This window comes from Eptesicus fuscus, chromosome 16, assembly GCF_027574615.1.
Source record: "Eptesicus fuscus isolate TK198812 chromosome 16, DD_ASM_mEF_20220401, whole genome shotgun sequence".
NCBI classification, from domain to species: domain Eukaryota; kingdom Metazoa; phylum Chordata; class Mammalia; order Chiroptera; family Vespertilionidae; genus Eptesicus; species Eptesicus fuscus.
In genome coordinates this window covers 11,630,130-11,641,437 of record NC_072488.1, presented here as the reverse complement: position 1 = coordinate 11,641,437, position 11,308 = coordinate 11,630,130, and the positions used below count along the sequence as shown (strand labels likewise).

Genomic DNA, 11,308 nt, shown 5'->3' with positions numbered 1-11,308 from the left:
CGCGCGCTCGCTGGAGAGCTGCCGTGGCGCGCCGGGCGCTGGAGTCCCCGAGCCCTGAGCGGGGGGAGGGGCGGTGGGTGGGGGCTGGAGGCGACCTCGGCCAATCACGGATCCCACGGCTCCGCCCCAGTGCCCCCCACCTCGCTCTAGCAGGTTAGGGGGGGGCGGGGACAGGCGGTGCCCGGCATCTTCTGCGACGCGCACACGGCCGCCGCCTTGGGACTACAACTCCCGACAGGCCCTGCTGCAGGACCCGGGTCCGAGAGGGGACAGAGGGCGAGGCGCGGAATCCGCTGCCAATGGCCCCTCGTGACCTGCGCCGCGCTCCTTTGGGTTTCCATGGTGACTCCCGACCGTTCACAAAGCACAGGCTGCCAGACTCGCTGATGCACCGGTCCCCTGGGAGGACTCCGCGGCGGTCCCGAGGGCAGACCGCCTCCCCTCCCCCTGCAGGACCCCACCCGAGGGGCTGAGACAATGCCCTGCGGCCTCTCCCGCGCGGCTGCAGGCCCTGCCCCTCGCTGCTGCAGGCCGGGCTGGAGCCTCCCGGTTCCTGCCCAGACCCAGACCGACGCCTTCGAAGGGGACACTCGGCGGGATCCCAGGACAGAGAGGGCAGGGGCTGTCATCATGGGGAAATGTCCTCACGTACAAAGTGGACGGCCACTCCGGGCCCCCTACGTTCGCGTCTCCCCTCTGTTGTGGCTCGAACCCGAGCTCACTCTTGTTGGCGCTTGGCTAGGGCTTCTCCATCCAGAGCTCCCAGGTCCAGCCGCCGTCCTATTTCTGAAACCCCTTATTCGGGGGACGGCGAAGCCGCTGCACATGCTTTATAACCCATTTACATTTGCTTCACCTGTATCTTCACGCTTTAAATGTGCACTTAATTTAGCAAACACGCAACTCTAAAAAAAAAAGGGGGGGATCATTACGCCTTCGTACCATCTCCTGATCCCCTCTCAAGCCTTTATCGTGTGTTATTTTATGTATTTGTAATAATAGCTTACATACAGTTTAGTAATTTGCCTCTTTTGACTTAACGTCACTCCAGAAGCACTGCCATTGATACGGTGTTGAAGTGCAGCGCGGAGTCCTTGCTTCCAACTCCATCCCGCGTTCCCGTTCTTCCCGTTCCCGGGGACTCACCTGCTGCTGCGGAAGCCCCTACCCTGCGGCCCGGGAGGGGTGGGAGTGAGGGAGACCCGGCTGCAGCTGCACAGCCCCAGAGGAGGATTCCTCGGCGGGATATTTTCAAACAAAACCAGGTCTCGCTACTCTGGAGGGTGTTCCCTCCCCTCAGCAAAATCTACCCGGCGCTGGCCCGCAGAGCCCGCCGAAGCGAGGTGCCCTGGGCCACTTTCCTTGCGGTCCTTTGCGGTGGGCTCAGGACCTGGACCAGGCCAGGCTGGCACTTGGGGGGTTCACTTCTGGATTACCTCCATTGAGTTTCCACATCTCCTGGGAGGAAGGTTTACTTCTCTGCCCTCCTCCAAGCATGAGCTTATGCAGGGAGCCCCCAAATGAGCCAGGGGCCCACTCCAACAGTACCCCCGGTCCAGGCTCGGCAAACCCCAACTTAAAGGGGAGCCTGGGATGTGGCTGTGAAAACTTGGGGGGCATGACTCGTCCTTTCCCCCACTACTCCAGGTTGGGGCACTGACCTATGGATTCCTCCAGGCAGCTTGGGGAGGCAGAGTGGAGCCCAGGTCCGCGCCTCACAGCAGCTTCCTCAGTGCCGTGCTGCACTTCTTGCCCAAGGGGAGGGAGCCCTCTAGTGGCCGTAAACGTTTTCTGCAACACTTGGTGGCCCTCGTTTGGACTACTTGCCTCTTTCTGGGACCCACCTGCTTTGGTCAGAAAAGAGGTGCCTCGAAGTCCTCTGTCGACCTGGAACATTGATGAAAATTGCACCCAAACCTGGGGTTGTGAATGTCCCCAGCAGTTGATTTTAGATTTATTTATAATCTAGGCTCTCTCTCCTGGAAAATATAAAGACTACAGGCTGGAATCTTTTGTGCTACTTTCTGGATACTTGACCGTGAAGAGTTAGCTCAAACAGCTGAGCTTTAGCTCCCCCACAGAATGTGGGGATCATAATACATTCTTTTAACCTTGCTGTGATAACCACACGAGGAAACGCACACCAAAGGCATGGGACATGTGGACATGTGTTGGTGGTACTGGTATCCTGCTTAGTTCAATTTGAAGAAAACTGGAGGAAGATGATAATCTTCTAATTAATAACGCTTTGCCAAGAACTTTAAATATATTAACAGATGTATAAGCTTTATTTGAGTGCCTGCATAGCTATGACTTGAGGTCAAACAAGATTTTCCAAAGGGTTAAAATGTATTAAACCATAGAACTTGGTCCTTCCCTTTAGTTTGTCTCTGATCAGTTGACCAGTCTGCCCTCTAATCATTTTTTCTAGACACAAAATCTAAAACTCTTCGGGTGGCAGTTCCCTTTTGTCTGGAAATCTCGTAAAGTGCTTTCAGACCTGACCGGTTTGGCTCAGTGGACAGAACGTTGGCCTGCGGACTGAAAGGTCCCAGGTTCGATTCCGGTCAAGGGCATGTACCTTGGATGTGGGCACATCCCCAGTAGGGGGTGTGCAGGAGGCAGCTGATCGATGTTTCTCTCTCATCATCGATGTTTCTATCTCTCTCTGTCCCTCTCCCTTCCTCTCTGTAAAAAAATCAATAAAATATTAAAATAAATATATATATAAAAAAGTGCTTTCAGTTACATGAGAAGGGCAAGGTTTTTATCTGCTCCCTACTCCACGGGGCTTTCTTATTTACATTTCAGCGGTTTGCGGTGTACAAATGAAGAACTTAATGTTAACACACAAAATATACAGGTATGCTGTTAACAGTAACTTTGCTTCAAGCTTTTTTCATTAAATAATTATTTTTATTTTTATAATCTCTCCACAAAGAAGTTATAAAAATACCTGTCAATACATTGAAAAGTCACTTTAAAACCCTGGGATGAAAAATTATCTAAATATGTTGCATCTTCTGTGATTTACAAATTTGTATAGGATAGAGCTTCTGAATGATTTTGACAGACATTTACTAAGAAGAGTCGGAACATTTAACTTTAAAAGATATTCAGCTTCCACCCCAACTGAGTTTTTGAAAAGCTACACTTGACAGTCACCACACACCGACTCCATAGCCCAATGGCCTGACCTGGTACATGGCTCGGTACCAAGGTCAGGCCATTGGGCCACGGAGACAGTGTGTGGCTCTGCATCGGCACTTGCCGCCGCCGCCAATGAAGTTAATCTGAAGGACAGAGAGGTACAGGCTCCCCCATGCAACGGACTGAAGTGTTCTTCTCTTATTTTTCCCTGGTGCGTTAAATAGAAGTAAATATACATACGGTAAAAAATGTAAACGAAGGGAGGAGGGAAATGTCAATGGTAATTAACAAATCTGATGTCTTCAGAATCACTAAGCAGTGATGTGAGTAATTTATAAACTGAAGGCAGCCTCAGAGTCTCTCTCTGAAAATATTTCTCAGGCCTCTGGAACCATGTTAATTTTCTTATATATGACCTTGTTGCAGAGGAGAGCCATGAAGTTCTTAAAAAACAACAACAAAAAACATTACAAAACCAACATGCACACTCGGCTCAGAGACAGCAAGTCCAGGCAGCATCCCGGACTCCATGGATCTGGTCCCGGCTCCAGACAGAGTCCCTGGTATCATCCCTGAAATCAAGAAATCGCATTTACTCACAAGGCATTTTCAAAAGTAAGAAAACCTTCTTTTAAGTCAAAATGAGGTTGTCTGGTCCTTATAAGACGAAGAGGCTGAATTCTGACAGAAATGTGGGTCATCTGGTCATTACTTAATAGAAAAGCATCTTTATTTAACATTGTACAAAGGGCGCGAGCCACAGAGTCCCAAATATTCAAGGTAAAACCAGGTCAAATTTTTTCTCAAGAACAAAGGGAAGGCAAGAGGGCAAGGACCTAAGGATGAGGAAATTCCTTCAGCGCAACTCACACCTCCCCACGGACGAGAAGCTGGGTGCTCCCCCCGACCCCCACCCGGCCCCTGGCGAGCAGGACAGGCTTACAGGGGCGGCGGCGGCTCAGCCCAGCCCTTCCTGGATGCCTCGGATCCTCCTGGCCAGCTGCACGTCCTTCGGGAAGAGGGTAACACGCCCGGCATGCAGGGAGAGGAGATAGGCGTCCTCAAAGAGATGTACTAGAAACGCTTCAGCCGCCTGGGGACCGAAACAGAAGTGGACGGACCTAGCGAGGGGGCACGGGCTGCTGTTTCCCTGGGGTCAGTCTGGGAGGGCTCGAAGGACTATAGGCAAGACTGTCCACAGAATGAGCCCGAACGGCCTGGGAACTGTGCTCCTGCCAGACCAGATCCTGCCTCCAAGCCCTGTGCTCTTGTGGCTCTTTGCCCGGAGGCACGAGTCAGTGCGAGGCGCCGTAGCCAGCCCCGCGGAACGCCACACCTTGCTCCCACCCTCAGCCCGCACCCAACGGTACCAGGGCCCTCTTCTTACCTCTTGTAGGGCCAGCAGGGCATGGGCCTGCCAATTGAAGTCCACACCACGAGTGAATTTAACACATATTTCTCTTACCTGTGAAGGAGTGGAGATGGGAGGCAAAGGAGACGGTGAGTGGGGAGGAGCAGAGAGTGAAGGAATAGAGACTCGAGGGAAGATAAGACGCTCTCCATGAGTCTCTGCCAATCTTCACGTCCTTTATACCTTCCTGGTCCTCAATCTTTGGACCTAACGAGTAGCAGCTATCAACGCCAAGGAGCTTAGGAACTGTGGGTGGGCAGAGGAGAAGGCAACTTCCCAGCGGAGGGCCGGGATGAAAGGGTGGATGAGAGGGCCTCTGTTTCCATAATCAAAGGACACAGTTTCAAAGGTGGTGGGGGTTGGAAATTAATTCCATGATTTATTGGAAGGTACCCTTGGCAGGCTCATGTTTTTAGAAAACGAAGGGTCCCCTACCAAGTTAGAGAAGAGGTCCACTGGCCGTTTGGGCAACAGATGAGAGGGTCCCCAATACGGGGGACATTTAAAGGAAGGAGGCAGCATGGGGGTGGGCGGGGAGCCCCTGGAGCTCACCAGGCGGCAGAAGGGCATCTTCCTTAATAACAGGTGTGTGCTCTTCTGAAGATTTCGGATCTCCTTCAAAACCAGATGTCCCCGGCGAGCAGATGGGCGAAGAGGTGGGCGACCAGATGGGCGACCAGAGGGACGACCAGATGGACGGGAGGGAGTGCCTAAGCAAAAGAGTTGAGTCAGCCCTGGCTGGGTAGCTCAGTTGGTTAGAGCTTTGTCCTGAATCACCAAGGTTGTGAGTTCGATCCCAGACAGATCACATATAAGAATCAACCAATGAATGCATAAATAAGTGAAACAACAAATAGAAGTTCCTCTCTCTCTCTCTGTCAGTAAAATCAATTAAAAAAAAAAGGGGGGAGGTTGAGTCATACATGGGGTGAGGTGCAGTAGAAAACAGAGGCTGGCTCGAAGTTTGGCTGTCAAACTGTCAAATTGCTAGACCGTGTCCAGCCAGCGCAGCTCAGTGGTTGATCGTCAACCTATGAACCAGGAGGTCATGGTTTAATTCCTGGTCAGGGCACATGCTCGGGTTGTGGGCTCGATCTCCAGTGGGGGGTGTGCAGGAGGCAACCGATCAATGATTCTCTCTCATCACTGATGTCTCTCTTCCTCTCTGAAATCAATAAAAATATATTAAAAAAATTGCTAGGTCACGCTAACTGGTTTGGCTCAGTAGATAGAGCATCAGCCTGCGGACTGAAAGGTCTCAGGTTCGATTCCGGTCAAGGGCATGTACCTTGGTTGTGGGCACATCCCTAGTGGGAGGTGTGCAAGAGGCAGCTGATCAATGTTTCTCTCTCATTGATGTTTCTAGCTCTCTATTCCTCTCCCTTCCTCTCTGTAAAAAATCAATAAAGTATATTTTTTTAAAAATTGCTAGGTCATAATATAATCCACAAAAGCAGGGATTTTTGTCTATTTTATTCACTGCAGCTATCTTCAGTAACTGGAAAGCACCAGGGAAGTGCTAAATAAATATCTGTTAACGGAATGAATGACCCTTTCAGGGTATTATCTTAAACTAGAGGCCCGGGGATAACTAGAGGCCCGAATTCGTGCACGGGTGGGGTCCGGCTGGCCCAGTGGGAGGGGCCCTAGCCCCACCCCCGATTGGGGTGGGGGACCGTGGAGTTGGCTGGCCGGGTCCCGTCCCCTCCCCCCCCCAAACTCCTAGTCAAACTCCTGGTCAAGGGGATAATTTGCATATTATCCTTTTATTATATAGGATGCCAGTTCTCGCAGGCAGCCTTTTCTGACTTCCAACCCTTTCTAAACTGGCGGGTCACCTCCCTCCTCTGGGCCCCACAGTACGCTGTACCTCTCTTCTGACTTCCCCACCTCGATTGGAAACCCAGTTATTTTGTTTTTAGGTCTTTTGGGGGGAGCTGGAAGGACTCTGAGAGAGTATCCGTATCCAGTACAGTTCTCTTGCCTTGGTTATCCTTAGGCCCAGAGAGGTGGAGACACCTGGCCAGAGCGGGCCCTCAGAGTGGCATAACTCAGTACCAACGTCAGGCTGCTGGGCTGCGGAGTCAGAGTGTGTGGCTCACAGCCTAGCTCCAACAGCAAAAATAAGAAATGCTAAAAAAAAAAATAAAAAAAAAAAATTCCCCAAAGTAGAAATCAAAAAAGTCAAACTCTCTGATCAGAAATTAAAAACACAGGAATACAAAAACTAATTTTTTTCTAACTCTTGTGTTGAAGAGGAAACTTAATTGAAATGAGTTATTTAGAAATGGATAAAAATAAAATTTACATATCAAAACGTATGAGATAGAGCCAAATAGTACTCAAGGAAAATGTATGGCCTCAAGATCTATTTACGAGAAAATAAGAACATTTAAAGATGGCCGACCAAAGTGCTCAAGTGTTCGGAAGAGAATAAAATAAGCCAGAAGAAGGTAGAATCAAAGACATATTCAAGACAATACAATAAATTAAAAAGAGTAAAACAAAAAACAGTATTGCTGCTCCATAAATTAAATCATGGACCAACAAAAATAAATGAACTTCTGATAAGTGGGATGAAGAATAAAAACAAAATAACCCACAAAAACATTCTGCAGGACAAACTCAGTTTCACAAACGTTACCCGAGGCGCAGCCAAGAAGAGGAATCCACACCAAGCCGTTCAGTAGAAGGGACGTGTAACACAGTGAACGCATCACAAAGGGTTAGAAAAGCTGCAGGAGCAAACGGGGTCGGTGAGGCAATCCAGAGAGAGACGCCTTCTGCCTCCCCACGGGCAGTGGCGCCTCTGTCCCCGGGCGGGGCAATGTGGGCCAGAGCAGCAGAGCAATGTCCAGGGGATTGGTGACATTTGGGAGGAAGAGGGAGGCACATACCCCGCAGGCAAGCTGCTGGCGTCTGCCTCCTTCCTCACCAGCAGTCAACAATCTAGTCACTGGAGGCGCCTTTACCGACAGCCACAGCAGCCACAGAACACCACTAAAGGCCACCACACCAGTAAGAAGGCCAACTCCAGGAAAGGAGTGAACCAAACTCAACAAATACCAGAGGAATCTGAGTTCGTAGACAAAAGACAAGAGACTTTTGTTGTTGTTACTGTTGTTAATCCTCACCCGAGGATATTTCCCATTGATTTTTAGGGAGAGTGGAAGGGAGGGGGAGAGACAGAGAGAGATATCCATGTGAGAGAAACACATCGATTGGTTGCCTCCTGCATGAGCCCCAACCAGGGCCGGGGGATGGGGAGGAGCCTGCAACCAAGATACATGCCCTTGACCGGAATAGAACCTGGGACCCTTTGGTCCGAAGGCCAACGTTCCACCCATTGAGCCAAACTGGCTAGGGTGAGACCTTAAAAAAAAAAATTATTGATTTCAGAGAGGAAGAGAGGAAGGGAGAGGGAGATAGAAACATCAATGATGAGAATCATTGATCAGCTGCCTCCTGCACACCCCACACCAAGGATCGAGCCCCCAGCCCAGGCATGTGCCCCTACCCAGAATCCAACTGTGCCCTCCTGGTTCATGGGCCAATGCTCAACCACTGAGCCACACCTGCCGGGCTGCCCTTCATCTTTAGATCAGAAATAGCAGCGCGCATTTGCAGAATGCCCATGTAAGGAGCTTGAATTTAATGCTAAGTGCAGGTGGAGAGGGTAACAGGAAGCTCCTGGGAATGTAGGAGAAGAATTTGACCAAGAGCCCAGTCCGAGGAGGAGTGGCTTTTGATGGAAGGGGGCCACCTAGGTTCTCTGTTGTGAGAAGATAAGGGGGATGCAGTCTGGAGGCTTCTATTTCCTCAGTGAAGCATGAGGCAAGGTCCTCATCAGCTGAGAGTGAGATGGGGTCTGGAGCTGTAGCAAATCGCAGAGGAAGAAAAATGTATGGAACAGTCAGTCAGTGGGTTAAAGGAAAAGCAAGACTGCCAGACCAGTGCAGTCAGACCCCCAGAAAATGTGGGGTGTGTCCATCTGTGATAATCATTTAATTTAACCAGGAGTAGAGAGATGTTTCTATATAGGAAAGCAACAGCAAACATCATACTTAATGAGACAAAGATGGCCAAAACACTGCTCTTATTTCAATACTAGTCTCAGGGCCTCACTAATCCTATATAGCCCTATATAATAAAGAGGTAATATGCAAATTGACCCTCACACAGTCACACAAGATGGCCACCCCCATGTGGTCAAAGATGGCCACCACAAGATGGCCAGCAGGGAAGGGCAGTTGGGAGGGCAGACCAGGCCTGCAGGGGAGGGCAGTTAGGGGTGACCGGGCCGGCAGGGAAGGGCAGTTAGGGGTGACCGGGTTGGCAGGGGAGGGCAGTTGGGGGCCACCAGGCCTGCAGGGGAGGGCAGTTGGGGGTGACCAGGCTGGCAGGGGAGGGCAGTTGGGGGCGACCAGGCCTGCAGGGAAGGGCAGTTGGGGGCGACCAGGCCTGCAGGGGAGGGCAGTTGGGGGTGACCAGGCTGGCAGGGGAGGGCTGTTGGGGGCGACTAGGCCTGCAGGGGAGGGCTGTTATGGATGACCAGGCCAGGAGGGGAGGGCAATTATGGGCGACTGGGCCGGCAGGGGACGGCAGTTGGGGGCAATTGGGCCGGCAGGGGAGCAGTTAGGCATCGATCAGGTTGGCAGGGGAGTGGTTAGGGGGTGATCTGGTTGGCAGGCTGGCGAGTGGTTGGGAGCAAGCAGTCCCGGATTGTGAGAGGTATGTCCGACTGCCCTGTGGGATCGGGCCTAAACCGCAGTCGGACATCCCCTGAGGGGTCCCAGATTGGAGAGAGTGCAGGCTGGGCTGAGGGACACCCCCCACCCCCGTGCACGAAGTACAATACAATAATAAATAAAATGTGTACAAATAAAAAAGATTCAAAAGTCATTCTCTGCAGACAAAATAACAGCCTAGTTAAAAATTTCAACCAAGCAACTAAAAGACTGTTAGGATTAACAAGAAAATTCAGCGAGTTGGCTGGGTGCAAAGGTTATTTACTATATTTAGGAAAGAAAAATAAAACACATTCACAATGGCAACATCTATAAAGAATCTACAATACACTCCCCCCCCCCCGCCCCCCTCCACAAAGAAGCTTGTAGCAGAAGACAAGTGAAGCGGTGATGGCGATGCACAGGTGGTCTCTCCTCCACCAGGCAGACCCGGAGGAAGAAGGCCAGTCTTCTTCCTGCGCTCACACCTCCCAGAGGGAACAAGGTGAGCTCTGCTTGAGGTAAGGGCACAGGTTAGGGCCCAACGCGGCCACTCAAGGAAGGAAAAACAAAACAAACTGAGCAGGGAACCTTCTAATAGAATCATTGTTCGAAATAGTCGCAAAAAAAGCAACCAGCGATTTTGCAACTTAGAAAAGCACAACCATCGACGAGTGGAAAGCCTGTGTCCGCCAGAACAAGCTGTGTGACCCTCAAGTTACCTGGCCTCTCGGCAACTCAGAGTTCTCCTCTGTATAACGGTCACAACATAAGGTTGAGATCATTCACAATCCCTAGTTGGGGGTACGCACTCGGTAAATGCTAGTAGCATCAAGAAAGGTTCGCATCAGGAGGTTGTTGGGCCAGGGCTTTCTCCTCCTCGGAACTACCTTCCCCAGTCCCTTTGCGCGGCTTGGAACTGGGGACCTGCTCGGAGCCGATGCTGGAAGGCCTGCGGACCAGGAGCCGGGAGATCGGGCTCGATCCCGGGCTCGGCGGGCGGGCCTCGGTGTTCTCGTCTGTGAAATGGGCACGCGGAGCCGGCCGTGCCCAGCTTACAGACAGGCTGCAGGGGGGTCCGGCTCGGAGGGAAATGGGGTTGCGGCCGGTTACCTGAGGGGGCGCCCCGCCGAGGGGTGGTGGGGGCCGGGGCGGCGGGGGCCGGGCTCGCGGCGCGCCTCCTTGGGGTGACGGCCTTGCGTCTCCGGCGGCGCGGGCCCATGGCCGACGCGGAGGGTCTCGGTCCGCGGCTCCTTCCCCTCCTCCTGGATTCGGGGGTCGAGGCCGGCGCCTGGGAGGTCTGGGCGCGCCCCGGTCGCGTGCGCCCGCGGGGTCGGACCCACGCGGAACGCGCCGCCTGGGGTTCGAAGGGCTCGCACAGCCGATCACTGCTGCCGGCGTTTTTTAAAACCGAATCCTGCGACTCCCAGTGGCTGCCTCCGGAGCAGAGCGGCCGTGGGGCAACCAATGAGAGCACAGGCCTGGAGGCTGACGGCGGCAGGGATAGGAAGAGGAACGGGGACATGGGAGATGGATGGTCGAATCAGCCAATGGACACTTGAAGAAGTGAAAGGAGGCGGGGCTTTCTCCCTCCCTCTTCTTGTTTGTGGCGACGCTGTCAGACTCCTGTCCTCCGGTGCCCTCTGGTGGACAAAGGAAAGCTCGATTCTGGAGGTGGACAGGAGTTTGTAGAACCCGTTTCTGACAAGTCACTTTGTTCAAAGTTTTATGTTTTGCTCTATCTACCCAGAGATGGCGTTTAAAGATGAGGAAACAGACCTACAGAGAAGGTGACAACCCCATGTCGCGCCTGTGACTCTCCCGGGAGCACCCCCGAATGTGACTCACAGGCCAGTTTAAGTGCATGTTCTTGATAGTTAGGGATCTGTGGATAGGGTCAGGCGGGACCTCAGCACTATTCTTGGGTCACACTCTCGCACATTACAGTAGAATTATCCCAGGGATACGTCACCTTCCTTCCTGTTGCGGATAATCCGCATTCAGGCCAAGTGTAGAACTG

At 52.1% G+C, this 11,308-nt stretch overlaps 1 protein-coding gene across 1 annotated transcript; it reads right to left on the bottom strand.

Moving 5' to 3' along the window:
* Window positions 1-3,633: 3,633 nt before the first annotated feature.
* Window positions 3,634-10,517, bottom strand: CENPA (centromere protein A). Its single transcript, XM_054728246.1, has 5 exons — window positions 10,393-10,517; window positions 5,114-5,193; window positions 4,538-4,615; window positions 4,094-4,243; window positions 3,634-3,722 (listed from the first exon to the last, which is right to left on the bottom strand). The coding sequence occupies exons 1-4, from the start codon at window positions 10,508-10,510 to the stop codon at window positions 4,109-4,111; spliced, it is 411 nt and encodes a 136-aa protein (XP_054584221.1). The 5' UTR covers window positions 10,511-10,517; the 3' UTR covers window positions 3,634-3,722; window positions 4,094-4,108.
* Window positions 10,518-11,308: the final 791 nt, after the last annotated feature.

Excerpts from the sequence above, each read along its gene's own strand:
- CENPA (XM_054728246.1), bottom strand. The coding sequence starts at position 10,510 with ATGGGCCCGCGCCGCCGGAGACGCAAGGCCGTCACCCCAAGGAGGCGC. Across the intron at positions 5,194-10,392 it reads CGCCCCCTCAGGTAACCGGC|GACATCTGGTTTTGAAGGAG; the intron begins CGCAACCCCATT and ends CTGCTCGCCGGG. Across the intron at positions 4,244-4,537 it reads CCCTGCTGGCCCTACAAGAG|GCGGCTGAAGCGTTTCTAGT; the intron begins GTAAGAAGAGGG and ends TTCGGTCCCCAG.